The 27,709-nt window shown below is 45.5% G+C and overlaps 1 protein-coding gene across 1 annotated transcript in view; it reads left to right on the top strand.

Annotated features, from left to right (window-relative positions):
• MAML2 (mastermind like transcriptional coactivator 2) overlaps positions 1-27,709 on the top strand; it is a 394,914-nt gene that overhangs the window by 238,353 nt on the left and 128,852 nt on the right. Inside the window, exon 2 of the mRNA XM_065944337.1 lies at positions 24,441-25,967. Within this exon, the coding sequence (XP_065800409.1) occupies positions 24,441-25,967 (1,527 nt within the window). The remainder of the gene's footprint in view (positions 1-24,440; positions 25,968-27,709) is intronic.

The raw sequence follows: 27,709 nt of genomic DNA, 5'->3' as shown, positions 1-27,709 counted from the left end.
TCCAGGAGCAACAGGCCGATTCTGAATCCTCAGAGTCACAGTATGGCCCTCCTGCAGTGCAGGTTAGAATGTTTGAGCTGTGTCTCTGTCCTCCCTGGCCTGTCATCCCTGAGGGTGAAGCATACAGTTCCTCAAGTCTGCTTTATGAATGCGTCCAGTGGGAAGGGACATGTACAAATTTAAATGAATGGTAAGAGTCTGCCTAAGAATGAAAAGCACATAGAATTCAGGCACCAGTCCATTATCCACTCTTAATAAAGGGAGACAAAAAAGCACCGCCCTGCCTCCCGCTGAGAAAGCTGGTGTTATTTACAGGAACTTGGTGCCTCTTTGGGCTTCCCTGGGGCTCAGAAGGTAAAAAATCTGCCTGCAGTGCAGGAGACATGGGTCCGATACCTGGGTCACGAATATCCCCTGGAGTAGGAAATGTCAACCCGCTCCAGTACGCTTGCCTCGGGAAGTCCCATGGACAGAGGAGCCTGGCGGGCTATAGTCCATGGGGTCGCAAAGAGTCGGACACGACTGAGCAACAGACCACCTCTGCTTCAGCTCCGCTTCGCTGTGTTTGAAACTCCCAGGGTGGCCTCAGCCAACACAGGAACCTACCGGTCCCCTCTTGCCTCTGGTTTTCCTGGTTCAGAACCTCAGCAGAAACCTAACTCTGACACCCTGGGTTTCTAATGATGCCTCCCTTTCTCTGTCTCTGCTTCTCTTGGCGACTCTGGGTAGAGGTGTTTTTAATCCCAGCAGCTCACCTTTTCCCGCCCCCGCCCTCCGCGCTCCTGTTTACCTCTTTGCCTGTTGGGATTGGAGTTCTTGGCTCTGTTTCACATTCCAGCTCGACCTACTGCTCACCACGGGAGCCCTACACATGGGGCCTGAGCCGCTTCTGCTGACAAGGACGCCTAAGTATGTGTCCTTCAGATCTGCCACCGAACCAGCTCTCAGGGCCGTCCAACAATGAGAGAGATGCTTCAGTATCCACGATTTCCTTTTATGGTGGGGGCTTCTCTGTTGGGTGAAACTTTAGATGCTGCTTCTTTATTTCTGAAAATACTTCAGGCTTTCCCATCCACAGAGCCAGCAACAGAAATCAATTAGATGTGTAGGGAGGGCGTGTGCATATGAGATCACAGCCAAAGGAGCCAGAACCCTGAGAGTGGGACTTGCAAAACCAAGACTACTTGGAGCCGCTTGCAGGAGTTCATTTAGAGCTGAGGTTTTGGGTGGGGGGATGGGGAGGAGGAAGTGAGAAGGAATAGGAGCTGAGCAGATTAGGGTAAAACAATGACCCTGAGAGAGAGAAGCTAAATCAGGTTGTTGTTGGCTTTAGTCGTGTCTGACTCCTTGCGACCCTGTGGACTATAGGCCACCAGGCTCCTCTGTCCACGGTGTTCTCTGGGGAAAATTACCAGAGTGGGTTGCCATGCCCTCCTCCAGGGGATCTTCCAGACTCAGAGACTGAACCTGCACCTCTCACGTCTCCTCCATTGGCTGGCAGGTTCTTTATCACTAATGCCACCTGGGAAACCCTGGATTCCTCACCAGGAATCATCATTGTACATGTCTCAGTCTGGACCATCTTTTACCCCAGGGCAAAGTCTGGGCAACCAAAGAATGAACAGTCTGGATTTCCCTCATTAGATTCCTGTTTTTATTTTTTATTTTTCAAAACCCCGCAACGCTGATGATGGCATGCCAGTTTCCTGGAGCAGGACTTCACCTAATGTTTCATTTTTATTTTTAATTTTTCCAGGAGGTGCCTCTAAGCACACCCTCTCTGAGTGACTCCAAATACTTTCTCCCCATGAATAAATGAAGCATTGTGTACTCAGATATATCACTGCCTTCATGTGCTTCCAGCGATTTCTAGGCATCAGTAGAGCTTAAAAATGTATAGCCCTCCACCCGCCTTTAGGGAGCCGTAGAGGTGCAGGGAGGAGACTCTGTGTTCCCTTGGGGCCAAACACCCTGGATTTAAGCCTCCATTTTTTTTCTTTTTTCCCTCGTTAGTAACCATTTCAAATGCAAACGCATAGAAGAACACATTCTCTTTATTCAAACAACAAGGATAGGGAAACATTAGGAGCAGAGTAAAAGCTGTTCAGTTGTGCCGGGATGACTCAGTCTAAAATAAGTATTATAACTTGGCAGCAAACCCACTTCAGGGAAGCTGGTGGGAGACTAAAATAAAAGTTAAATTGAGGGGGTAAATCATTTTATCAGGCTTAGGGTTTTTTACTTGATGTAATGAGATTCTCAGTATAAAACGAGCTAATATATCTGCCCAAGGGCCTAGATATTTGAAGAAAGAATCTGAAAATACAGACTCAAAGTAACTAGCAGTCTGAAATAAAACCAACGCAGGGCAGGGAAATTTTTCTCATATAAATTTTGCCCCAGTAATGTTTCTTTTTGAATGGCATGATTAAACATGAATATCCCTTAGTTGTCATTAAGAAAGTGGGGGATAGGGGGACCCCTACAAAGTATGTTTTTTTTTTTCTTTCAAAGACTTTTCTGTGACATTCTATTTTCCTTTTCTTCTGCGTCTTTCTGTGTGTCTGTTAGAAAACCTAGGGCTGTTTTTGTGCACTGCACAAGGCAGGCTGGATTCGGATCGTTTGTAAAAGATGAGGCTGAACACATGTCTGCCTTCTCGCCTGTCGCTCTCCAACTCTGCATGACTCAAAGTCAGAGTGGGCCCAGAGGGCAGAGGGCAGAGAGCCTTGCTGACAAATCCCCAAGGGGAAATCTCAGCTTTTCTTCTCAGCACGTGACCCAGTGGCTTTGACACTTTCTCCCCCGGCCTCCCCTTTTCCACCTCTTTCAGAAGACACTTCACTCTAGACCAGGTATGCTCCTTATTCCACAGAAGGGGAGGAGCAAGTCAAGTCTTGGGAATGTATTGCCAGCTTTCCTTCACACTAATTCAGTTACTCAAGGAAAATAGGGCTACTGTCTGGATGTCAAATCCACAACTGTGGAGGGTGAAACTGGGGCAAAGATGGAAGGTCAGAGCCCCCTCCCTGGCCCTGGCCTAGGAAGGGGAAGCACAGAGAGGAGAGAAGGGTGGAAGACTGGTCCCTTTTTGGTTCTACAGATGGCATCCACATCCTACTGGTATTTCAGAGGCTGTACTCAGCACACAGGTTATTAGTGGAATTAGAGGTAAGTCAAGGAGCACACCCAGTGGATCAGCCTTCTTTTTTTAAATTGAAGTATAATTGATTTAGAGGGTTGTGTTAATTTATGTTATGCAGCCAAGTGATTCAGTTATACATACATACACACACACACACACACACACACACACACACACACTTTCTTCTTTTAGATATTCTTTTCCATCATGGTTTATCACAGGATATTGACTATAGCTCCCTATGCTGTACTGTGGGGCCTTGTTTATCCACCTGTATGTACTAGCTTGCGTCTGCTAACCCCAAACTCCCACCCCATCCTCCCCTAACCCTGGCCCCCGTGGCAACCTCAAGTCTATTCTGTCTGTGCCAATTCAGCTGCCCCCACAGGAGGGGAGGGGACATAGCCCAGTTCTTAGACAGAGTCCTGCTGTCACCCCAGGCCCACAGAGCGGCAGGCCCAAGCTTGCTCTCTCAAGATGGACGTTCCTTCAGGTCATCCAGCACGCCACAAGCGTGAAGCCAGAGTTCGGACTCTCTTCAGCAGTGGCCTGAGTCCCATTTCCTCTTTGTTACCTCCCCCAAGGGCCTTCAAGCCTGGTCACCATGTAAATGGTGGCTTGGTTGTTGTTATAGAGAAACGACCTTCATCTGTATGGGGTGCCCCATCTAATCAGTGGGTGCGTCCATTGCTATCTCAAAATTTGTTTATTTTCACCTCTAGTTTATCTTTTCCATCTGACACGCTTATGATTCTCCCTGGCCTTCCATGTGGCATCGGGATCTGCTTGTTGTTAGCAGGCAGCCTTTATAAGTACTCAAGGAAGAACCTGTGATGGGTGGTTGTTGCTATAGCAACTTTTTTTTGAGGGGAAAAAAAAAACTAAACTTGAAAATGGGCACATAAATCATAAGAAATTAAAATTTCTCCCTCGGAGAAGAATGAAGCTAGAATGTCGAAGACTCTCTTAACCCCATGAAAAGATTTGTATGAACCTTTTCTATGCATTGAATTGCGCATAGCAAGCTGTGGGCTCTGAATTCCCGGAATAATGATTTGGTGTGAAAATCAAACAGCTCCCTTCTTTGACAAAGCATTTCTTTAATTATGGAGGAGATGGCCAACATGTGGGGCAGTGTCACTGTCAAACACCTCAAGGTCATGTGTATGCAACATCTTACTTAAAAAACCGCCCATTCATATCTTTTAACGGGTCCCACCAATAAAGAAGGGCTATTTCCTTTTCAGAGCTGTGGTGGTCCTGGCAACTTGATGTCAGCGTTTTCAGCTCTCACAGCAGGGAAATTCAGGTGAATTCCAAACTGTGATTAGAGAGATCTGAGTGGAGTTAAAAGGAGTCAAACAATAGGAGCACACTTCTCAGACACATGCACGCAGACCAACTGCGTGCAAAGATAAATTGCATCTGCGTATGACCATGTTAGCTCTTGCCATCCAGCAATGAATTTGCTAGGAATAGGCAAAGGTCAGTGGGAGAGAGGAAGAAAAAAAATCTCTTTCTATTGCCAAAAGTAATAAAGAGAAAGAAAAAGGCACCTGTGACATGAGATATCCTGGAGGAGAAAAGAATGTTACTAAATGATATTGAAAGTTTAAAAATATGATGAGAAGCCAAAGCAAGAAATGAACTGATGTGTGCTTGTTCGGTGAACACAGATAACGGAGAATAGTTTGAATTGATGCATAGATGGATTGAGGTTGTTGGATTGTTCTCTCTCTTGTCTTCTCCCTCTTCTCTGACTGTGTTTTCTTTGATGGAGAAAATGATAGGCTTGATAATACATGGTGATAGGCATCCAAAGATCAAACTTCATTAGATCCTTCTTGTTCTGTAGCAAGAAACTATCTGGGCAAAAGCAATTCCCATATGTGACCATAATTTAACAAGCGATTAGACCCAATCCCAATGCTTTGAACTATCATTAGTTATCAAGATCAAGTATGATTCCACTTTAAATAGGTTTCTAGTATCCTTGGCTCCCCTTGTGACTCAGATGGTAAAGAATCTGCCTGCAGTGCAGGAGACCAGGGTTCGATCCCTGAGTTGGGAAGATTCCCTGGAGAAAAGAATGGCAACCCACGCCAGTATTCTTGCCTGGAGAATTCCATGGACAGAGGAGCCTGGCGGGCTACTGTCCACGGAGGTCACAAGAGTCAGACACGACTGAGCAACTAACACTTCCATTTTCATATTTAGTAGCCTTAGATTTCCTGCAAATCTGTGCTACTGAAATTTTCACTGAAGCCACCCAATGCTATCCATCTTGCTTTGGGTAGTTTTTTGTTGTTGTTCCTCAAACAGGATATTCCTATATATTCATTTATTTGGACACGAAGCCCAAGGAAAAGAATACTTGGATACAGCACTTCTGTTTTCTCAGTGATACCTATTGTTCTTGGGGCCTGACTTCTCTTATTTCTTGGCTGATTTCAAATGCATACAGAATTTCCTAGTGCTTGCAATCTGTTTAACTACTCATGGAAAAACAGGCAAACTCTATCTAGTGTTTGAACAAGGAAACAGCCTCACTACCTCCCTTTATAATAGAGAAGAGGAGAAAATATGGAAGAAAAGGAATGAGACAAAGGGGCAGAATTAGGCAAGATGACAGAATCATCCCTTCAAAAATGTCTAACTGCATCCTCAGAAAATATTTTACGGACTGCTGTGAAGGATGTTAAAAATGATGAGGCAGGTAACTCCCTCTCGCTGCTATCCTGTCTCTCCTTTCAGTCCAGTTTTTAGGAAAAATAATGTACCCACTTTGCTTCCTTCTGTGACTTCCCAGTCTGTCTTCAGCCCCTTGTGATTTGACTCTTACCCCAACCACCATCAAATATCAGATGCTATGGAAACAGCTCTGATTGTTTTTCTGTTTGTTTTATTTTCAATTGGAGGATAATTACTTTACAATATTGTGATTGTCAGGCTTCCCGGTTGGCACTAGTGGTAAAGAAAAGAACTCGCAGGAGACATGTGAGATGCTGTCTCGATCTCTGGGTTGGGAAGATCCCCCGGAGGAGGTCCTGGCAACCCACTCTAGTATTCATGCCTCCTCCGTGGATGGAGGAGCCTGGTGGGCTGCAGTCCATAGGGTCACAAAGAGTGGAACACGACTGAGAGACTTGGCACGCGCACACATTGTGTTGGTTTCTGCCACACACCAGCATGAATCAGCCATGGGTGTGCATATGTCCCCTCGCACAGCTCTGCGTTTGTCCCACGTGACCTCTGCATCACTGGGTGAGGTTGCTGCCTCCCTCTGTGAAGCTCCCTTCTTCCTTCAACTCTTCATCTCCTCTACCTCATTCCTCAAAACTGCTCTATCCTTAGTTTTGGTGCTCCCCAGAGCTCCCTTCCCATCTCTCTTCCCTTCTCACTCCAAACTCTTTGGACTCACAACCTCGTTCATTCCTTTCACTGATGCTTAGACGCATTTCAACCCAGACTCTGTAGGCAGCCAAAAGATTGCTCCTGACCTACAGACCCAAATATCTGATCAGTAAGGAGACATCTCTGCTCACGTGACCTACAACATCTCCAATCCAACATGTGCCAACTTAAGCCTATTATTTGCCTCCTACCCCCATCATGAACCCTGAAGAAGGACATGGTGACCCCCTCCAGTATCCTTGCCTGGAGAATCCCATGCACAGAGAAGCCTGGTGGGCTAGAGTCCATGGGATCACAAAGAGTTGGACATGACTGAACGATTAACACTCCACCCCCACTATGAAACATACTCCTCTCCCTATCATCTTTTTCTCACACGTGACCCCATCATCTACTCAGTCACTAATCCAGGAATCTGGATTTGGCCTTTCTGTCTGTCACATTTCTGTCTTTTCATATCTCCCACGTATCTCATGTGGAATTACTCACGAAGTTCACTTGGTGTCTGGTTCCTAAGTTCTTTCCCGTCACCTCCATTTATACTGCCACCATCTTACCTCAAGTCCAATTCTCACCATTCCTTACTGAGAGCTGAGACATTCTCACTGGTCTGCTGGCTTAAACTCTCCTTTCTCCAATCCACTCACAAATATTTGGTTGGTAGCGTATTTTTTCTAAAATATCTTACAGTTCATGTCACTCCCCTGCTTAGTCCTTTGATGCCTATGTATGGGGTCCACAATTAAGCTCATCTTTCTCTGCATGCTTTGCAAGCCAGGGAGGTCATCTCTTGCCTCTCAGTGGCCTTACCTCTTACCCATCTTGCAGGCCTGCCTCACTCTTAGCCTCACCTGCGATGGACAGTTACCTGAGGACCTCATTGTACCTCCAAGGCTTCCCTGGAATAACTTCCTAGCATGAAATTGAAATTTTCTCCAGTGAATTCATTTCATAAACAGCATGGCTTTTCACAGTCAGATGAATCTGGTTCAGTTATTAGTTTGGTCAAGTGGCTTAAATTTTTGTAGCCTCATTTTTTCTTATCTATAAAATGAGGTTCCCTATATCTCCTCTCAAGGTAGTAAGGATTTAATAGTAATGATAAGAATAGTTGGTATTGTCAGTCATTTTATGCATGTCAGGGCTGTTTTAAGCACTCTACATGAATTTATTTAACCTTTGCATCACCTTTATAAGTATCATTTTTATATATACCTTTTACAGATGAGAAAATTGAGGTACAGAAGCTAAGCGACTTGCCCATGGTCACAGTGATAGCGAGTCAGAAAGCTGGAATTCAGTGAGATGATATATGAAAAGTACTTTCTACTGAGTGGTCCGTTGGTGAATGCTGTCGGCTCCTCCTCTTTTTTGCTGTATGCTGAACACTCATCCAGGTTTTATTGAGACCCAGACGACTAGATGAAAATAATAGCTGATGTTTATTAAAACTTAATTATTTGTCACATTTTGAATACAGAGTTTATGACATTGTCTCATTTGAGACTCTACAGCTGTGAGTTGGGCTCACTATAACTGAGCTGGACTTCCTCAGTGGCTCAGACAGAAAAGAATCTGCCTGCAACGCTGGAGACCCAGGTTTGATCCCTGGGTCGGGAAGATCCCCTGGAGCAGGGAATGGCAACCCACTCTAGTATTCTTGCCTGGAGAATTCCATGGACAGAGGAGCCTGGAGGGCTACAGTCCACAGGGTTTCAAAGAGTTGGACACACACATAACTACTGAGTTAGAACTATTATATCCATTATACAGAGAAGGAAATTGAGGCTCAGAGGGGTTCACTAAGCTATTCAAACTATCTCATAGAGGACAGAAGTGTTAGTGTATGTTAGTTTCTCAGTTGTGTCTGACTCTTTGTGACCCCATGGACTGTAGCCCGCCAGGCTCCTCTGTCCATGGGATTCTCCAGGCAAGAATACTAGAGTGGGTTGCCATTTCCTCCTCCAGGGGCTCTGACAGAGACAGGACTTAAATCCAGATCTCTGAGGTTGAAGCTTGGACTCTTAACCACCACAACGTATTATTGTCTCAAAAGACATTAGAAGACAGAAAACAGTGTTTACAATCTTTCTGGGGCCACTGAGAAAGATATAATAATAGTTATAAACCAGAGCCTTAAATACACAAAGAAAGCAAATCGTGGATAGAGTCGCTTACTAGGGACCAAAATAGTAGAGCAGTGATTGCAATTAGGCTCTGAGAAGGGGTGTGTTTTGATCTGGGATTTGAAGACTGTGAAAGAAATACACTGGTTGAAAAGAAAGACCCTCTTTGAGATTGAAATGGCATATAGGGAGACATGACAAATGAAGAGAACCAGTCATGTATGAGGAAGTATTTTATCCTCTAGAAATCCAACTAGTGGATACGAGATATTAATCGTGAGCCAGGTACAGGGAAGAAATGTATGTTTGGGGATAGGGGCTCAAGTCCCAGAGGCATCAATCCTGCTGACATCCTGGATTAAAAGCAATTTACAAGGTTGCAGTTGGTGAGCTTTCCCAGTTTAAATCTGTCCTGGGTTGTATCTAAAAGGCAAATGAAATAAACAGTAGCAATATTTTGGAGAATTAGGAGCTTTCCGAGTTAACACTATGCTTTTAATATTTTAAACAGACTCAAGCAAGATAGTAAACAGTTTTCTTAGCAGAATGGTGCAAAATGAGCTCTTTTACTTGTCTGATTTATACCATGGCCATTCATAATGGGCTGGATAGGTGGTGGTTGTTTTTTTTCCATCAGGGAGCAGTCAGTTAGCAGTCAACTCAAGGCCCAGGTTAGTACATTCTGCTCTCATTTATTTTAAGAATGATAAGTGTTGATTTATCATGAAATGAATTCACAGAAAGGAAGCGTGACATATTTCAGCTTAAAGATAAGTTTCAAGAAGAATGTAAGCCTGTCTTAGGAAACAGGTTCTCATCAGCTGGGAAAAGACTTTCTGCCCAGTCTACTGCTCTGACACAGGGAATTACTGTTGATTCCCAATTTTGACTTGTTTAAAGTTTTATTTTCCAATCTAGGTGGGTTTATTTTCCCTCTTCAAAGAATATGGCCACACATGAAGGATTGGAACCTGTCAGGTGGAGAATTCATCTCAGTCATGTAATTACTGGGCTGAGCAGGTTAGATCAAAGTAAGGGCATTGTGTTGCTATAGGACATTGCTTCAAAGAGCAGTTAAACTGCAAACACTATAAAGGCTTTATTGTCCCTCATTTCATGTCATTTAAATCATCAACAATCATTTCCCATGAATCTATGGCAAATACTGGGATTTTAATTCCTGCTTGAAAAAAAAAATCTGCATTGAGACCTTCCTGGAAAGCAAAGGAAGTTTTCTGTTTTCCATTATGCGTTCTCATTTCCGGGCATGAAAGGCTTAAATTATCTGAAGTGTAGGTTTTGGGGTTTTTTTTGTTTTTTTTGTTTTTCAATTATAACTAAATATCTCTGTAAACCTCTTCATGTTTCATAGAGCCAGTTAAGCAGTTTCCTCTTAGATGTGTCTTTGATGTGAAAATAAACATAGGCTGGAGTGAAAGCTGAGGTCTCCCTAAAGGAGCATCTCTCTGTATGGTTCATAGTTACTCGGGTTAACATTAGACCAGAGAAAACACACATCAACACCCTGCACTGAACTTAGATACAGTTGCTATAAAAAAAATATTTCTTCAAAAGTTTCAAAAGAATGATGACCTCAATGCCAAGAACATCAAAGGAGCTGTTAGGTGCTTTCAGGTACTTTGCCAAACTACCTTCTAAATGCTGCTTAACATTCCTTTGTAATGGAGTTAAAGATGAGCCTGAAATTGCAGGGACCTCTTAAAAGGTCTGCTCATCCCTCCCACCTCTGTCTCCAGGTGATCGCATCCAAACCAGTTAACACGTTGCAGACCTGGGTTGTCTAAACATGATTCAGATGGAAGTCTTATGCTCAGGATGTTCTTGTGCGCTGAAGGGAGAATTGGTGGAGATATCATCTCTGGACCTCCCCTGGGTTAGGCCCTGTCGAGCTCTGTGCAGACAATGGGAACCCTGTTAGAATCCTGTTGTCATGGAACGGCCGCCCTCATTCTTAATTCATAATGCTCTCCTTTCATAAAGGCTGTGGAAGAGCTGGGTTAATGACCACACGTGGAAAGTTGAAAGAGAAACCAAAGTAAATGTGTGCATTTAGCCTCTGCTCAGCTTTTCAGTTTTAATCAATCAAAAAAAAAAAAAAGTGCATTTACCTTATGAAAACTCTTAACTGGAACATAATTATTGGCTTTATTACATATTTGGTTGAGAATCGTTTGTTGTTAGTAACAGAAGGCCCCTTAATTAAAGTATCAAAAGGGGAAGACGAGGCATAGGTGTGTGTGTTGGGGGGAGATTTATTGGAATGTTACAGGGTGTCTCAATTGTGGGAAATACAACTGACTCTCCCAAAGGGCTAGAACCAGGAATTGGAAAGCTTCAGCAATCTCGTCTGTCTGTCTCTCCCCAACTTCTTCCCCCTCCGCCTCTCTTTCAGCATGGCTTCTCATCCTGACAATTCCAGAGTCAGTTTCCTTCTCCCATCTCCATAGACTTGCTTTCTCTGCCGCTTATTGTACATACACAACTGAGAATGTTTCCGTAACAGGCAGCCCTCTGCCTCCCCCATTTCAAGCGCACAGAGACTGTTGAGAAGGTCTTGTTTCAATTTCTGATTACTAAAATAATCATTAAAATGGTTCTGCTTGAATCAAATGTCCACCTTGATCCAGCCTGCTTGGGGCCCAGGGAAATGGGATGTCCTGCCATCAGAAGCAAGCCCCCTACCAGGTTCTTGTTAAGCGTGGTTATTTAGCAAGGGCAGCCCTCCTGAATAACATGGTCACTTCAATCCTAATTCCATAGGTAATATATATGCTCTATGTAGAAAAATTAGGAGACACAGACACGTGAGAAGTGGGAGGGGAAAAAATCATCATCCTGCTAACCAAAAAGTACTTCAGAATCTTGAAGTGTTTCCTTCTAGACATTTTCACTTACTTTAAACAAAATTTTTTATCTCCTATTGGTTTGTGTTACACTAGAGATGAAGTTCAGTGGTCACCAAGACACCAAGCCTCCCTCTCTGGGGCTTGTTATAACATGGGAGACGGACGTAAAACATGGAAGCAAATGAACACGAGTCTTCCAGAACTGCAATAAGCACTGTAGAGGGAACAATCAAGAGGGTGAGATGGAAGAGAACCCTGAGGGCGTATTTGAGGTCAGTGGTCACGGAGAACCTCTGCTGGGGTCACACTGGAGGAAAAAAAGGAGCTAGCTATGGTAAGAATGGGAAGGGGTAGAGAGAGTGGAGAGTTCTAGAACATCACACACTGAAGACTGAAGCTGAAGTCACCTTTGATGTTTGGGGAAATTGTTAGAAAGTAATACAGCAGCTTAGGCGTGAGAGGGACGTCCGACTCGTTGCTATGAGAACACACGGGGATGCGCGGCATTCATGTGGGGGGTAGAGGCACAGTCATGTGGGGAGAGGCGACATGTGAGGTCAGGTTCTCAGAATGTGGTTACCAAACACTTGGTGCCAAAAGCAGAGAGGGCCCGGGAGAGAAGGAAGAGTGTGGTCGAAGACAAGGAGACTGAGCGAACAGGGAAGCTTAGTAGCTACTTAAGTCGGACAAACCACTGAGGATGAGAAAGAAACACTGCCAGGAATTAGGAGTCACTGAGGGTTTATTATTTTTATTATTATTATTATTTTACAAAAAGGGAGCAGCTTTCCAGTACCCGGGTTTAACCCCCCAAATAATGAATCGACCGACAGCTCTGGGATGGTATGAGGGCACGCTCTCTGCCAGCTGAGGGGTGTTCCTGATGTTCACACCGGTCAGCGTTCTGGAATGAGTCCAGCAGCCACCAGCACAAGGAATGAGCTCGCTCTGAGAACACCCGCGCCTCCCCTCTCACTCCGGGACTTCTCGGCCCAGCGCCCGGGGGCCCCGCCATTGGACGGAGAGCGGCTGAGAGTCGGTCCTGTGGTTTATGAAGCGGGTGTGGCTCATGGCCAATGGCAGAGGCTCATGGCCGTCCCGTAAACTGGCTCATTGAATGTTCCCAGGCCGCTGGCTGCCCAGTGAGTCCAATCATCCCCCAGTGAGTTGGAGCTAGTGCTGGAGTGAGCTCCTGTGACATGAGATGGACAAACGCTCTCTCTTCCATGGACTCCTTGGAGGCACAAGGAAGTGGAAAGACAGGCAGACCTGAATCAGTGACCAAAGACACTATTAGATAGATCTTGCTAAAATCATTAAAGCAGGAAGAAAGAACGTGAGGGAGACCAGAAGGGGGAGGCCTCACAAGGGAGATGCGTTGACCTTGATCTCGGCCCCTTAGAGTGAAAGCTTCCAGACTGGGCCCTCCAACTGAGGAGGAGAGTAGCCTCTTGATTGACGGTACTTAATACATTGTACATTCTACTGAGGAGGACATTTAGAGATTTCCAGAGTACTGTCAACATTGTAGACAAAGCATTTGCTTTGGTTTTTGCTTCAATATATTTTGGGTGAAAAAATGAGTCATGATTAAAGTGTTTCATGCACAAAGTGGTTGGGTTTTTCAGGCTTTTACAGACCCTTCTGTTCATTTTCTGTCAAACACAGAAGGTCCATCTCTGAAAAGTGGCCCTGCAGGCCCCTGCTCTCTGATGATTGTAGCAACTAGTCAGGATGACCAAGGAGATAGTCACCAGGATACTCACACTGGTTACTGCTTAGTAGATCTGGAGTGACACTGGTTAAGCTAGTAGACAACATGGCAGAATTCGTTGTTCAGTAGCTCAGTCGTGTCCGACTCCTTGCGACCCCATGGGCTGCAGCATGCCAGGCTTCCCTGTCCTTCACTGTCTCCTGAAGTTTGCTCAAACTCATGTCCATTGAGTTGGTGATGCCATCCAACCATCTCATCTTCTGTTGTCCCCTTCTCCTCCTGCCTTCAATCTTTCCCAGCATCAGGGTGTTTTCCAATGAGTCGTTCTTCTCATCAGGTGGCCAAAATATTGGAGCTTCAGCTTAACTGTCAGTACTTCCAAAGAATATTCAGGGTTGATTTCCTTTAGTATTGACTGGTTGGATCTCCTTGCTGCTGGTCTAAGGGTCAAGAGTCTTCTCCAGCACCACAGTTTGAAAGTATCAATTCTTCAGCTCCCAGCCTTCTTTATGGCAGAATACTTCTACCTTGAACTTTTTAATTTCATCTCAACATCCCCCTGTTGCTAGACAACAAGTTTTGTTGACCCCATCACTAGTAGTGTAGCAGAATATCATCAATCAATCATATTATTTGCATATCTGGGGGACATTTCCTTGGAAGGGAGAGGGACTCCTTCCTATCTTTCCAAGCAAAGGCCACTCCCCTCCACAGCTATAATCCCATGCTCCCCTCTGCGCAGCAACCATCACATTGCACTGTTACTTTCCGTTTTATTTCCAGACAGACTGGTACCTTCCTTTTCATTTGTTTGTTTTATCAGCTCTCGCATGTATTGAGCACTGTGTTCCAAAACCAATTTTGCAGGCTCTTTGTGCTCTAAACAAGAACCCTAAGACACTCAGTCTCACAGAACATCTCCTTGGTGCTAAGTAGATATCTGTTGAATGGATGAGTAAGCAACTGTTGTTTTACACATGAGGAGAAGCTCATCTTGTTGCCTTCATTTTGCCTTTATCTAGCACATGCCTGGCATGTAACAGTCAGGACGGCAGGAAGCATCTCACAGGCTCAGACTCAAGTTCTGTCTCTTCTCCTGGGAAAGAGCCGCCAGCGGTGGGGTGCTGTCCTGCGCTATGCGCGCTTCTGGTGCTTTCCGACAAGGCCCCTGCTCGTCCTGAGCGCCCATCCTACAGTGAGGGAAGGGCCTGGTTCACGCTCAGTGAACAGGAGGGGAGCAGCCTTCCTATCCCAGGCTCACTAGCAGCTGAATTCAGCCTCCTTTGAGATCCCACACCCTCCCATTCACCTAGATAAAACAGGATGTCTGAAATATCATATATCACTTAGATGTGGAATCTGAAAAAAATAATACAAATAAACTTATTTACAAGGCAGAAATAAACCCACAGACATAGAAAATAAATTCATGCCTACCAAAAGGAAAGAGAAGAGGGATAAATTAGGAGTTTGGAATTAATATATACACAATGCTGAATATAAAAGAGGTAAACAACAAAGATCTACTGTATAGCACAGGGAGCAATATTCAATATCTTGTAATGACCCATGATGGGAAAGGATCTGCAAAAGAATAGATACACATGTGTGTATAATTGAATCCCTTTGCTGTATACCTGAAATTAATGCATCACTGCGAATCAGCTGTATTTCAATTGAAGAGAAAAAAAAATGAGATGGCCACATCTCTGAGTTGCCTCAGAGAGCCTATTTATTGTCCCTCTTCCCTCTGTGAATGTTTTATGAATTGATAGACTTGAAACATTCTCCAAGGACAAGGGATAAAAGTGTGCAAACTGAAAAATGCCATAATGAAACACCTTCCCTCTGCCCTGTAATGAGGAATGTGTTTCTGGGGCAATTTCCAGCTCTTCTGGTTACTCTTGTAGAAGTAGCCATGACAATATGAAGGGAGGGAGAAGCATGAAAGCAGGTTTGAATGTGGGACACTTTGGCATTTACCATTTTAGAAGGACACTGTGTTGACTTGTTTTCTCTACAAAGATCCTGAATTTGCACTTCTCTGGTTTCTATAGAAAATTTTATCTTTGGTTTGATAAAAAAAAAAAAAGAAGAACTATTTTATTGACTTAAGTAGTCACATTACCCAGAGTCCAGACCTTAGAGAACAAAGTTACGGAATTACTTTTCCATATAATTCTAACATGCTTTCTCTGACACCTTCCACCCCAGAAAAAAAAAAAAAAAAAAAAAAAGCTTTACTCTGAAGGAGTAAAAATGGAAATTCCTGAAAATCATATAGGAAACATGCCCAACTTCTTTGAGCTGCAGTGGTTTCATTCACATGGGGCATGGAGTCGAGAAGGAGTCAAGAATTACATGCCAGCTTTGGCATCCATTCAGGAGGCTCAGCACCCCGTGGAATCCATCACGAAGCTTCACACACCCCTTCACATTTGGTTTATGTGGATGAAAACACGGTTCCAGTTCTCAGGACTTCTTATTCCTGGACTTCAGGGTTCAGAGGAAAGTGATCACTAAAGCACAGCTCTAGTGGAACCACTAAATTGCTTGTGAATTGGTTAATAAAATAATTACCACAGCCTTCTTAACATTGTTTTACTGCTCAGCAGTTAGAAGGGTACAACTTCCCAAGTACTGAGATCATCCAAGAAACTACTCTTTGAACACCTGTAATGTGCCCAGCACTGTGGTTAGGACCAAAAGCAACCAGTCAAATGTAGGACAAGGTGTGTGCGTGCATGCTAAGTCACTTCAGCCATGTCCAACTCTTGGCAACCCTGTAGGGTCTGTGGACTGTCAGTCTCTGTCTATGGGATTCTCCAGGCAGGAATACTGTGGTGGGTTGCCATGCCCTCCTCCAGGGGAATCTTCCCAACCCAGGGGTAGAACCCGTGTCTCTTAGATCTCCTGCATTGGCAGCCAGGTTCTTTATCACGAGTGCCACCTGGGAAGCCATAAGACACAGTGTCTGCACTCAAAGAGCTTGAAATCTAGCTGGGCAAATCTAATTACTATGTGGACATAAAACAATACCTCGAAATACAGGGGAGCACTAAAGGAGAAGCTCAGAGGTCTTCAACATCCAGATGAGAACTAGGAGCTTTTTGATGTCATCCGCAGAAGGCTTTAAAATCCCATCTCGTTTGTGTGGGGGCAAGAGACCCAGGGAAGAATCAGTCTTACCTTCAAGTACTGGGATGAGCTGGAACTGACTGTTTCAGGATCTCAAACATTTTTACTTCAAGAATTAAATCAAGAGTCATAAATTATTGGGGCGGAGGTTGGTCTCCTCATGTTGGTGGTGGTGGTTTAATCGCTAAGTCTTGTCCGACTCTTGTAACCGCATGGACTGTAGCCTGCCAGGCTCCTCTGTGCATGGGATTCTCCAGGCAAGAATACTAGAGTGGGTTGCCATTTCCTTCTCCAGGGGATCTTCCTGAGCCAGGAATCAAACCCGGGTCTCCCACATTGCAGGCAGATTCTTTACCGACTGAGCTATGAGGGAAGCCCACTTCTCATGTTATCTACCCTCAACCCCATCTCTCATCAGCTGTGAGTAAAATGGCCTGAGCAAAAAGTTTGCCGGTAATGGGACCAAGATACCCCCTTAAGGACCTAGGTAGTGGTAAATTTAGTTCTCGCATTTATTTCTTGTTGAGAAAGACAGAAATCTACTTAAGGGAAAAAAAAAAAAAAAAAAGGTGACCTATGGACTGAATTGTTACCTTTGTGTAGCATATTCCCTGTTTCCAAGGCAGCATGGGAGACAAAGAATGCATTTATTTTGTGGAAATGGATGGGGGCAGGGAAAGAAACAGAAACCAGAGGATTGTGCAATCATGGCATTCTTAAATCCCTCCAGGAAGTTTATGTTTCGAGTCCTTTGAAAGAGTAGAAGACAGCTGTTCAAAAAGGCCAGTTTATCAGGGGCCTGCAGGCCCCATTCCACCGTTGGATTTTTCTTGGCCATTGGCTTCTCGGGCACCTCCATCCAAAGCCCTCGGGGCAGGCAGGCCACTGTGTTTGGGCCCTGCCCTGAGCAGGCCTACACCTTCCCCCGGTAGAGACCGCAGGCCTCAAATAGCATCGAGGTGTTCAAGTAGAGTCAGAACAAGGATGAGAGTGAAAGGAAACAGGCTCCTGGATCTCAGCAAAGGGAAGCAGGGTGAGTCCTGCACGCCACCCAGACAAGATTTGCTGCATTGAAATCCTTTCCAAAAGAAGTCCCTTCCTCGGATGGCCAGTGAAAGGGGGAGATTGTATGCATCATCTCACACTTTAAACATAGTAATTTTGGGGTGCAGCTTTATTGTACAAAACAAAAAAGTGCCTCTCAGTCCACCTAGGAAAATATAAACGTTGGAATGTAGCATTCACGCGACGCCTTTACATGCTGCCACAAGCTTCATCATCTGCATATTTTCTACCTTGCCAGAGATCACTGGATAGCGGACGGTTTGGAACCCTCTCTGCATGCTCAGTAAATCTTTCTGACTGACCAAGTGACCCTTTGTCTCTTCCCTTCCTTCTGTTGGAGCCTTGAGGGCGATGTTCTGAGCTTTCACTGTCAGCCTCCAACCAGTGACGACCCTGTTCCCCCTCGCGTCCGTCCCTCTGAGCCCCAAATGCCCTTGCCCCCGCCCCGTGCCTGCCATGCGTCTCCGTTCTATCACCCCCTTGTCTTGGCTCTCTGCGTGCCCCGCGTTGAGAACAATGTTGGCATGTGGCGAATGAAAGGCCGAGAGGAAAGTGAGCAGTCTGGTTACTGATTAAGGAGGAGGAATTTGGAACCAGACCAGGTTGGCCACCCGCCTCCATATTTTTCACTATGTGATCTTAAAGTTAGGAGTGGCCATTTCTTCATTTGTAAGAGGAAGATCAGAACACATGTGCAGAAAGCTGGGAGATGATTACATGGGACTGTAGACAACTCTTGTTTGAAGAGCATGTGTCTTGAAATAAGCATTCAGAATGCAGTAGTTCTCAGGGGAGCGCCTCTGGGGGGCCTTGGACAGTCTTGCTTTCAAAGGCCCCTTCTTCCTTAAAAAAATTTTAAAAATTATATTTTATGACTGTGTTAACATCGAGATAAAGATATTACTAGGGCTTCCCAGGTGGTGCAGTGGTAAAGAACCCACCTGCCAATGAAGGAGATGCAAGACACAGGTTTGATCCCTGAGTCAGGAAGACCCCCTGAAGGAGGGCCTGGCAACCCACTCCAGTATTCTTGCCTGGAGAATCCCATGGACAGAGGAGCCTGGGAGGCTACAATCCATAGGGTCTCAAAGAGTCGGACACGACTTAAGACAACACAGCGCATTAAATATTAAAACATTTCCTCAACCTAAAAGTTCAATTTGTCTTCCGTCTTAAATCATTTTCATGGGTCCCTAAGACTATTGTGGTCCCTTGGCCTTGTACCTACGCAGTTTAAGGGGTGCATCATCCTGACTGACAGGTTTATTTTGGAATTTCTTTCCTCTGCCTTCTCAATGCTAGTAACTGCTTTCTGGAAATTGTCTGGCCTCTCTGGCCTTCAGGATATACCCTGCCTCTGCCTCACCCCTCCCATCTTCCCAGCCACCTGGAAGGTCTACACTGTTGAAGCTCCCAAGTTCCTTAGTCCAGCCACCATCTTTCTCAATATAAACCCATGTCTTCACTCCTCTGGTTGAGTCTCATTCTCTTAGGACTATTCCTGGCCTGGTGAGGCAGCACTGAATTTTTCTAACAAACTATTTCTCACTGAGGTATTCATGATATGACTCTCTGTGCTCCTTCTCTACTCCTTCTAGAATATTTGCGCTTTGTCACAGAACATTTTGAGACTCTATGTCATCTTTACAAGCCAGATATCTGATAGAGGCATTTTAGTCCAGCAAAGAAAATATTTCAGAGCAAAGATTGTGCTTTAAGAATCCCTGAGATTGTATTGTGCCTCTACCTCTATGCATTCACTGGGTCTTGATGACGTAACTGTGATGAGAAGCTTCCACAAGGCAGGACATAGACTGTCTCCCAGTTCTCTTGGTTAAGGGTCATGCCTGATGAAGTCCTAGTGGAATCTCTTTATCCATGGAGATGTCTTCTACATGCCACTGGGGAGGACTTCTGTTCCCCAGCTTAAGTCATCCATCCAGCTATGCTTGGTGGTGACCTCACACCATGTTACATGTGCCTAAAAAACAATTCTAACTCCCTCAGTGTCTGTTATTTTCTGGATTCATTGGGAAAGCATTCTCAGAGTTAACCTTATTTATAAAGGGGGGAACTACGGTCCATAGAAGAGAAAATTTCCTACCTAAAATAGCAAAACAAATTAATGCCGGAATCAGGACTAGACCCTGGGCCAGTGCCCTCAATACCCGTGTGTGGGCACCGCTTCCCTCTTCAGGGCCTGGGTGCCATTTACTACCCGGCACAGGCTCTGCAGTGGGAATGCTTGGTTTGATTCTGGCCTTTATTGCTTAGTATTTGTGTGACCTTCAAGAGTCATTCAGTCTCCCAACCTCAACTGGTTCACCAGTGAAAGGGAGGGGAGAGGGTAGAAATAGTATCAACCTTATAGAGTTGTTGTTGCAAGGATTCTTAGAGTTGTTTGTGAGAATTAAATGAGATTTAATTTAATTTAGCACAATTAATATGCTAAGCCCATACAAAGAGCTTAGCATAAGGCCTAGCACACAGCCCTCAATAAATGACTTTGTTGTTGTTGCTATTATTACTACCACTGCTGCTACTACCACCACTAATTCTATCACTGCCTCTCCAGTCCTGGTAACTTAGAGAAAGTGCTGGAGCTGCTTCCCAGGGTATGTACTGAGCTGCCCAGGGAGTGGCCTGAGCTGTAGGAGAATCTGGAAGAACAGGTTTTTTTCAAAGCAGTGGAAAATAAATCAAAGGCAATAACCCAAACCTGGAAAAAGAATGTTTTCCTTTGTTTGTTCTTTACTCAGTGTGAAAAAAAAAAAAAAAACCTTCAAAAAGTAACTTATGCTGAAAAAAATCAGCATGGCCACTTTTGAGGCAGCGTGGCTGACTCTCTGCGGTGTGTGCTCTTTCTGACCCCCTGAAGACAGCGACCACTTTCAGTGGGCGCCAGATGTAGTGATGACTGACAGTGTTCTGTGATAATGTTGGCCTCGATCAGGGGAGAGATGACATTAGGAGTCAGGGAAACATGGAGAGACAGCAAAGATGGGGAAAATAAAACCTCCACACCCAGGGACAAAGAGCACCCTACCCCTTGTTGCAAACAGCTCATCCCCCAATGTTAGATCTCATGGGACTTATTAGTTTTGGCTTTTGGCTGAAAGTAACAGAAGCCCAACTCATGTTAGCTTAAGGAAAAAGGAGACTTTACTGTAAAGATTCCACAGTGTAGCAAGGAAAACAAGGAGAGCAGTAGAGGTGGGCTCATATTGAAATCAGGCCCTCAGATGCTCTCAAAATTTGTGTCCTTTCTCTCTCCATCATTCTCTTTCCACAGACTTTCTTCCTCTGTGGTTCTGGTTGGTTAATGGTGCAACACTTCACAGGTTTTATAAACAGCCGTGTGTTAAAGAGTGTTAGCTGCTCAGTCATGTCCAACTCTTTGTGACCCCATGAACTGTAGCCTGCCAGGCTCCTCTGTCCATGGAATTCTCCAGACAAGAATACTGGAGTGGGTTGCCATTTCCTTCTCCAGGGGATCTTCCTAACCCAGGGATCTAACCTGGGTCTCCCACATTGCCGGCAGTTTCTTTACTGTTTGAGCCACAAGAGAAGCCCATAAATGACCATGCAGCCACCCAAAAGGAGCCTCGCTTCACTTTCTCCAATTTAAAAATCTTCCTGGAAGGAATGATTAGCCCAGCTCGGGTCAGGTTCCTTTTCCTGATTACCCATTAGCAGTGGTAAAATGTAAGCACTGGTTATACCAACATGGTACATCCTCCGTAACTATAGACACTTATGAGGGGCACAACCTCAGGTAATGGATTAATGAAACAGGTATTGTTGAACTACATGACAAGGAACATGTTCACATTCAGCCCTAGACCGTGTCCCCGCCATTCTCTGGTTCCTCATCCTGTGCTCACTGCTTCGTCCCTCTTACACAAGGCAAACCCTACCCCTAAACAAGCTGACTCCAGCATCAAATAGTGGAAATGACACACGCTTTAGAACTACCCAGTTCAGTTCAGTCCAGTCACTCAGTCGTGTCCGACTCTTTGCAACCCCATGAACAGCAGCACGCCAGGCCTCCCTGTCCATCACCAACTCCCGGAGTTTACTCAAACTCATGTCCATCGAGTCGGTGATGCCATCCAACCACCTCATCCTCTGTCATCCCCTTCTCCTCCCACCTTCAATCTTTCCCAGCATCAGGTTCTTTTCAAATGAGTCAGCTCTTCACATCAGGTAGCCAAAGTATTGGGATTTCAGCTTCAGCATCAGTCCTTCCAATGAATATTCAGGACTGACTTCCTTTAGGATGGGCTGGTTTGATCTCCTTGCAGTCCAAGGGACTCTCAAGAGTCTTCTCCAACACCACAGTTCAAAAGCATCGATTCTCCAGTGCTCAGCTTTCTTTATAGTCAAACTCTCACATCACACATGACCACTGGAAAAATCATAGCCTTGACTAGACGGACCTTTGTTGTCAAAGTAATGTCTCTGCTCTTTAATATGCTATCTAGGTTGGCCATAACTTTTCTTCCAAGGAGCAAGCATCTTTTAATTTCATGGCTGCAGTCACCATCTGCAGTGATTTTGGAGCCCAAGAAAATAAAATCTGTCACTGTTTCCACATCTATTTGCTGTGTGACACTGGGCAACTTACTTAGCCTCCCTGAGCCTTGGTTTCCTTACCTATGAAGTAAAGCATATTTAATGGGGTTGTTGTAAATAGTAAGGAAAATAAAATAATCATAATTTAAACACTTGGCATGTAATAGTTGCTCAGTTCAGTTCGTTCAGTCACTCAGTCATGTCTGACACTTTGCAACCCCATGGACCGCAGCACACCAGGCCTCCCTGTCCATCAGCAACTCCCAGAGTTTACTCAGATTCATGTCCATTGAGCCGGTGATGCCATTCAACCATCTTATCCTCTGTCATCCCCTTCTCTTCCCACCTTCAATCTTTCCCAGCATCAGGGACTTTTCAAATGAGTCAGTTCTTTGTATCAGGTGGCTGAAGGTGCTCATAATTAAAATATTAAATATTTTAAAATATTTAAAATATTTTTTAAATTTTTAAATTAAAAATATTAAAAATAGAAATATTTTTAAAATAGTAAAAATTAAAGAGTAATAATTAAAATATTAATTTCACTTTCTAATTAAGTTACCTGGAAATCTTCAGGAGGGTGGAGGAGTGATGGTAAGAGAAAAGGGAGGACGGGAGAAGTGATAGAATTTTGTATCTGGGAAATGTCCTTCTACCTCAGGTAATTTCTGGTTATCCTGAGCAAACAGAAATAATTGAAGTGGTTCAGCTGCACTGGGAAAGCCACATTTTGCTACATATAGCCTCCCACTTTAGAGGCAAAGCAACAAGCATCTGAAGATCAACGGTGTATATTTTATGTTTCTTATTAATTTATTAGTTCTTAAATCTCTATATATAAAGTCTGAAATTAATGGAATACAGTCTAATCACTGAATGAGTGACTGAAGTCCTTTGATATTTTGTTGCTGTTTAGAGAGCTGCTCCTCTCTGAGAATATAATAAGCCATATTTTTTATAAAATATACTTCATTGAGTTCTTATTTTGGTAAAGTGAAAGTGAAAGTGAAGTCGCTCAGCCGTGTCCAACTCTTTGCGACCCCATGGACTGTAGCCTACCAGGATCCTCAGTCCATGGGATTTTCCAGGCAAGAGTACTGGAGTGGGTTGCCATTTCCTTCTCCAGGGGATGGCCTGTGCTAAATGTTTGCATGTCTCATGTCTTTCTTTTTTGGTAATTGTTTTGGTTTTTTGTTTAAACTTATTTATTTTAAATTGGAGGATAATGGCTTTGCACCATTGTGGTGGTTTCTGCCATGTACCAACTTGAATCATAGGTATATGTATGTCCCATCCCTTGTGAACCTCCCTCCCACCTCCCAACCCATCCCACCCCTCTGGGTTGTCACAGAGCACTGCATTTGAGTTCCCAGTACAAGTTTGTGGACACAGAGTGGGGAGGAGAGGGTGGGACGAATTGAAAGAGTAGCACTGAAACATATACAATACCAAACGCAAAATTAGATAGCCAGTGTCTCATGTCTTTCTATGAGTTAAGTGGTCCTGTGCCCATTTTCCAGGTAAGGAAGTTGAGGCTTGGAGAAGTCAAGAGCCAGAATCACCTAGAGCTCAGTGACAGACTGGGGTTTGAGCTCACCTTAACTAGTTCCAGAGCCTGAGTACTTAACCATCATGCAGTACTGCCTCTCTACACCTCGGCTTTGGCTAAAAGACTTAGAGACAGGCCACATGAAAAATGAATCCCCAGGAAAATCCGTGCTTAGAGGGTTTCAGATGATAAGTGATAATCCCATAGATGCCATGCACCCACACAGTGTTGCTACAGGGTCTTGAATGCAAAGCCGCAGAATCATAGGAAGAAAAATAGTTAAACAACAGAGAGACTGTCTCCTTAGACAAGGCAAACATTCTAATTACTCACTTAGAGGATAAGAGTGGTGAAGGGATTGAATCTGTGCAGAAGAAACTGGAAATTGGGTCTCAGCTTTAGACTCTGTGCTGTTTCCCATCTTGGTCAAAATTATGCTCAGTCCAGTGGCCTGTGTCTGTGTGGATTGTGTGTGCATGCGTGTGGAATAGTTTGGCCTGTTGCAGAAAAACAGCACCACTTTGGTGATTAGCCATAGGTATTATCAATAACTCCCGATGACATGTGATGGATTCTTCACCCACTGACCAGGGTACCAATCATGGGAACCTCTGTGACCTCCCACCCTTCGTTGGCATGCTCCTCCAGAAACATTTTGCCCTGTCTGTGCTACTGTTAAGATTCCTTATCTTCCACACTGGGCCGCATTTGTGCTTTTCTTTTTTGAATTCATCCTGCACATGTGTAAATGGAAGAACATTCAAATATTCTGTCTTCTTTGACTACACACATACCTGGATTAATATCTCATGCTCTGTTTTTTTTCTATTCCCCATCTGTCTTTCAGCTCCAGGGTTCCTTGAAAAGAAAACAGATCATTAACCTGTCTCCTGCCAACAGCAAGAGGCCCAATGGCTTTGTCGACAACTCGTTCCTTGATATCAAAAGAATCCGTGTCAGTGAAAATCTCGCTGCAGGACCAGGGGGCCTCCCAGTAAATAATGGACAAAGTCAGATGATGTCGGGGGCCTTGCCCATGAGCCAAGCACCCCTGAGAAAGACTGCCACGCTGCCCCCCCCTCCTACCCACTCTCCTGGAAATGGTCTGTTCAACATGGGCTTGAAGGAAGTGAAGAAGGAGCCTGGAGAGACGCTGTCTTGCAGCAAGCACGGGGATGGCCAAGTGACCCAGGAGAATATTTTCTCTAACAGGTACGGAGATGATCCCGGGGAGCAGCTGATGGATCCCGAGCTGCAGGAGCTGTTTAACGAACTGACCAATATCTCTGTGCCTCCCATGAGTGACCTTGAGCTGGAGAACATGATCAATGCCACCATAAAGCAGGATGACCCGTTTAACATCGACTTGGGTCAGCAGAGCCAGAGGAGCACTCCGCGGCCGTCCTTGCCCCTGGAGAAGACGGTGATCAAAAGCGAATACTCCCCTGGCCTGACCCAGGGCCCTTCGGGCTCCCCGCAGCTGAGGCCCTCATCCGCGGGGCCCCCGTTCTCCATGGCCAGCTCGGGCCTCTCCGCTTCATCCCCGATCCCGTCGGTCCCCCAGAGCCAGGCGCAGCCCCCGCCAGCCTCCGGAGCGGCCCGGGCCCTACCCAGCTGGCAGGAAGTGTCCCACGCTCAGCAGCTCAAACAGATTGCCGCCAACCGGCAGCAACACGTCCGGATGCACCAGCACCAGCAGCAGCAGCAGCAGCCCGCCAGCTGGCCAGCCTTGCCCTCCTCGGCAGGGCCCTCCCCAGGTCCCTTCGGGCAGGAGAAGATCCCCAGCCCCTCCTTCGGCCAGCAGCCATTCAGCCCCCAGAGCGCCACCATGCCGGGGGTCGCGGGCAGCAGCAACCCGTCGAAGGTCATGGCAAACTACCTGTACAAGGCCAGCCCCTCGGCCCAGGGCGGGCCGCTGGACGTGCTCCTGCAACCTAAGCCGCAGGACCTCAGCCGGAGCTTTCTGAGCACCCCGCACCCGGCCATGGAGCCCCGGCACGGCAGCACCAAGCCTTTGTTCCATTTCAACTCGGATCAAGCCAACCAGCAAATGCCTTCCGTGTTGCCTTCCCAGAGCAAGCCTTCACTCTTGCATTACACCCAGCAGCAGCCGCAGCAGAGCTCCGTCACGGTTCAGCCACAGCAGCAGCAGCCGCCGCAGCCGCAACAGCAGCAGCAGCCGCAGCCGCCTCCGACGCCGCAGCAGCAGCCGCAGCCGCCCGCGCAGCAGCCAGCGGCCCAGCCCGCCCAGCCGCTCTCGAACCAGCCCTTGCTGAGGGCCCCGTTGCCACTGCAGCAAAAGATCCTCCTGCAGAAGATGCAGAGTCAGCCCATCACGGGACTGGGGTACCAAGTCTCCCCGCAGCATAGGCAGGTAAGGGCCGCGCCCCTCCCCACCCAGAGTCCCCAGACACCGCCGAGCTCGCTCTGCACGCTCTGATTACCGCTGTGCTCCTATCAGGGCAGAATCAAGACCCCAGAGACAGCAGTGGTCCTGACAGATGCCTCTGAAGGCCTCCTGACGGTTCCCTTGAGGCGTCCGGAGGCAAGAGCATCTTCCTTGTAGAGCGGCACTGTCCCCGGGGTCTGCTCTTGCTTGTTAAGAGTGTCGCCTGAGGATCAGTGCCTTTAGTGGCATGTCTGGTTGGCAGTAATCTTCTGATAATGCCCATGCCTGGTGCCTATTCCTTCAGTCGATAAATCGGTCATTGTCGACATGCGTGTTCCGAGTCCCTGCCCTGTGTATGATGTAGTGATTATGCTGAGTACTGAAATAAGGCCAGACGTGATAGTAAGAGTGTTGAATGACAAATATCCACCTACACCAACCCACTGAGATGTCTAAATGTCCAGCCAATCATAGTAGATCCTGCTGTGACCCCACGCTCGTGCATAAGGCTTGAGTACCCCCCTCAAGTAAGACGTGTTCTCTGTCTTCAAGTTCAGTCTGGAGAGGGCGACAGGCTTTTAAAACAATCATCTTAATACTGAGTGGAAAGGATAATGATATATGGAGCACGAAGGCTGGGTATTTACCGAGCAGGGGGACATCAGGGAAGATTGCTGGAGAAAGTAATGTGTGAGTTAATGTTAAAGGGTGAAATTGTCATAACTACAAACAGAAAAAAAAAAGGCTGTGGTTACCTTATATCCCGCGGTTAACATAAAGCGGAGATCTTATTCTGCCCCAAACAGGAATCGTGTGAGAAGATAGCTCTGTCTCCAGAGCACTGGTGAATCAGAGCTGCTCCCCAGGGAATTTGAAAGGAAAAAAATCCTTCCTGGAATAAGTGAAGGGAGGAAGGAAGGAAGGAAGTCAGGAAGGGAGACTGGATGTTGCTTTGTGCATGTAATTTGACAGGTCTCTGTTAGTGTCCAAGCACAAAGACAGCATGTGACATGTCAAAACAGTATGTCAGGACAGTGTGACGGCGCAGAGCCTCATTCCAGTCACATTCCTCGAGTCGTTTGTGCGGCTGCTGCCCAGAACAGAATGCCACCGGCAGCACAGACCGCGGCCAAGCTAACCTTCGCCCTAGATACACGCCAGGAGGAAGCCAGACCCAGCCAGGATTCAAGAGCTGTGTCCCACAGAAAGCTCTCGGTTCTTAACCGCCTACATCGTAGATTGTGAAGAATGGGCTTGGAGTAGAGTGCTGTGTATACTTTACAAAGTTCCATTTTTAACATGGGTAATTTTGGGATCATTTGAAAACAAACAGTATTGTGGAATTACTTTCTAATATTATGTGTAGCCATTTTGCTGTGACTGAATCTGGGTTTAAATTCTTACTCAGATAGTCTAGCTGTATGAACCTCAATCAAATCAGTGAACCTCTGTAAGCCTTAGTTTTCTCACCTGTAAATGAGGGTAATATGTATATCCTAGGATTTGGGGAGAATAGGTGATATCTTTCTTAGGCCAGCATCTAGAATAAAGTTGGCTACTACTGTGCTTATCATGGAAAAGGCCTTATATGATATCAAAATATTTTTAACAAGCATTACTTTTATGTAGGAGATCCCTTGGAGTAAGTCTCAGATTTTAACATAAGCAGTACTCGAGGAATAAAAGAGAACTTACCTTAGTTCTGTCTAGCACTATGGTGAGTGAAT

The sequence above is a fragment of the Muntiacus reevesi genome, chromosome 9 (assembly GCF_963930625.1).
Source record: "Muntiacus reevesi chromosome 9, mMunRee1.1, whole genome shotgun sequence".
NCBI lineage: Eukaryota > Metazoa > Chordata > Mammalia > Artiodactyla > Cervidae > Muntiacus > Muntiacus reevesi.
Note: the sequence above shows the minus strand (reverse complement) of the source record. Positions and strands in the feature narration are given on the sequence as shown.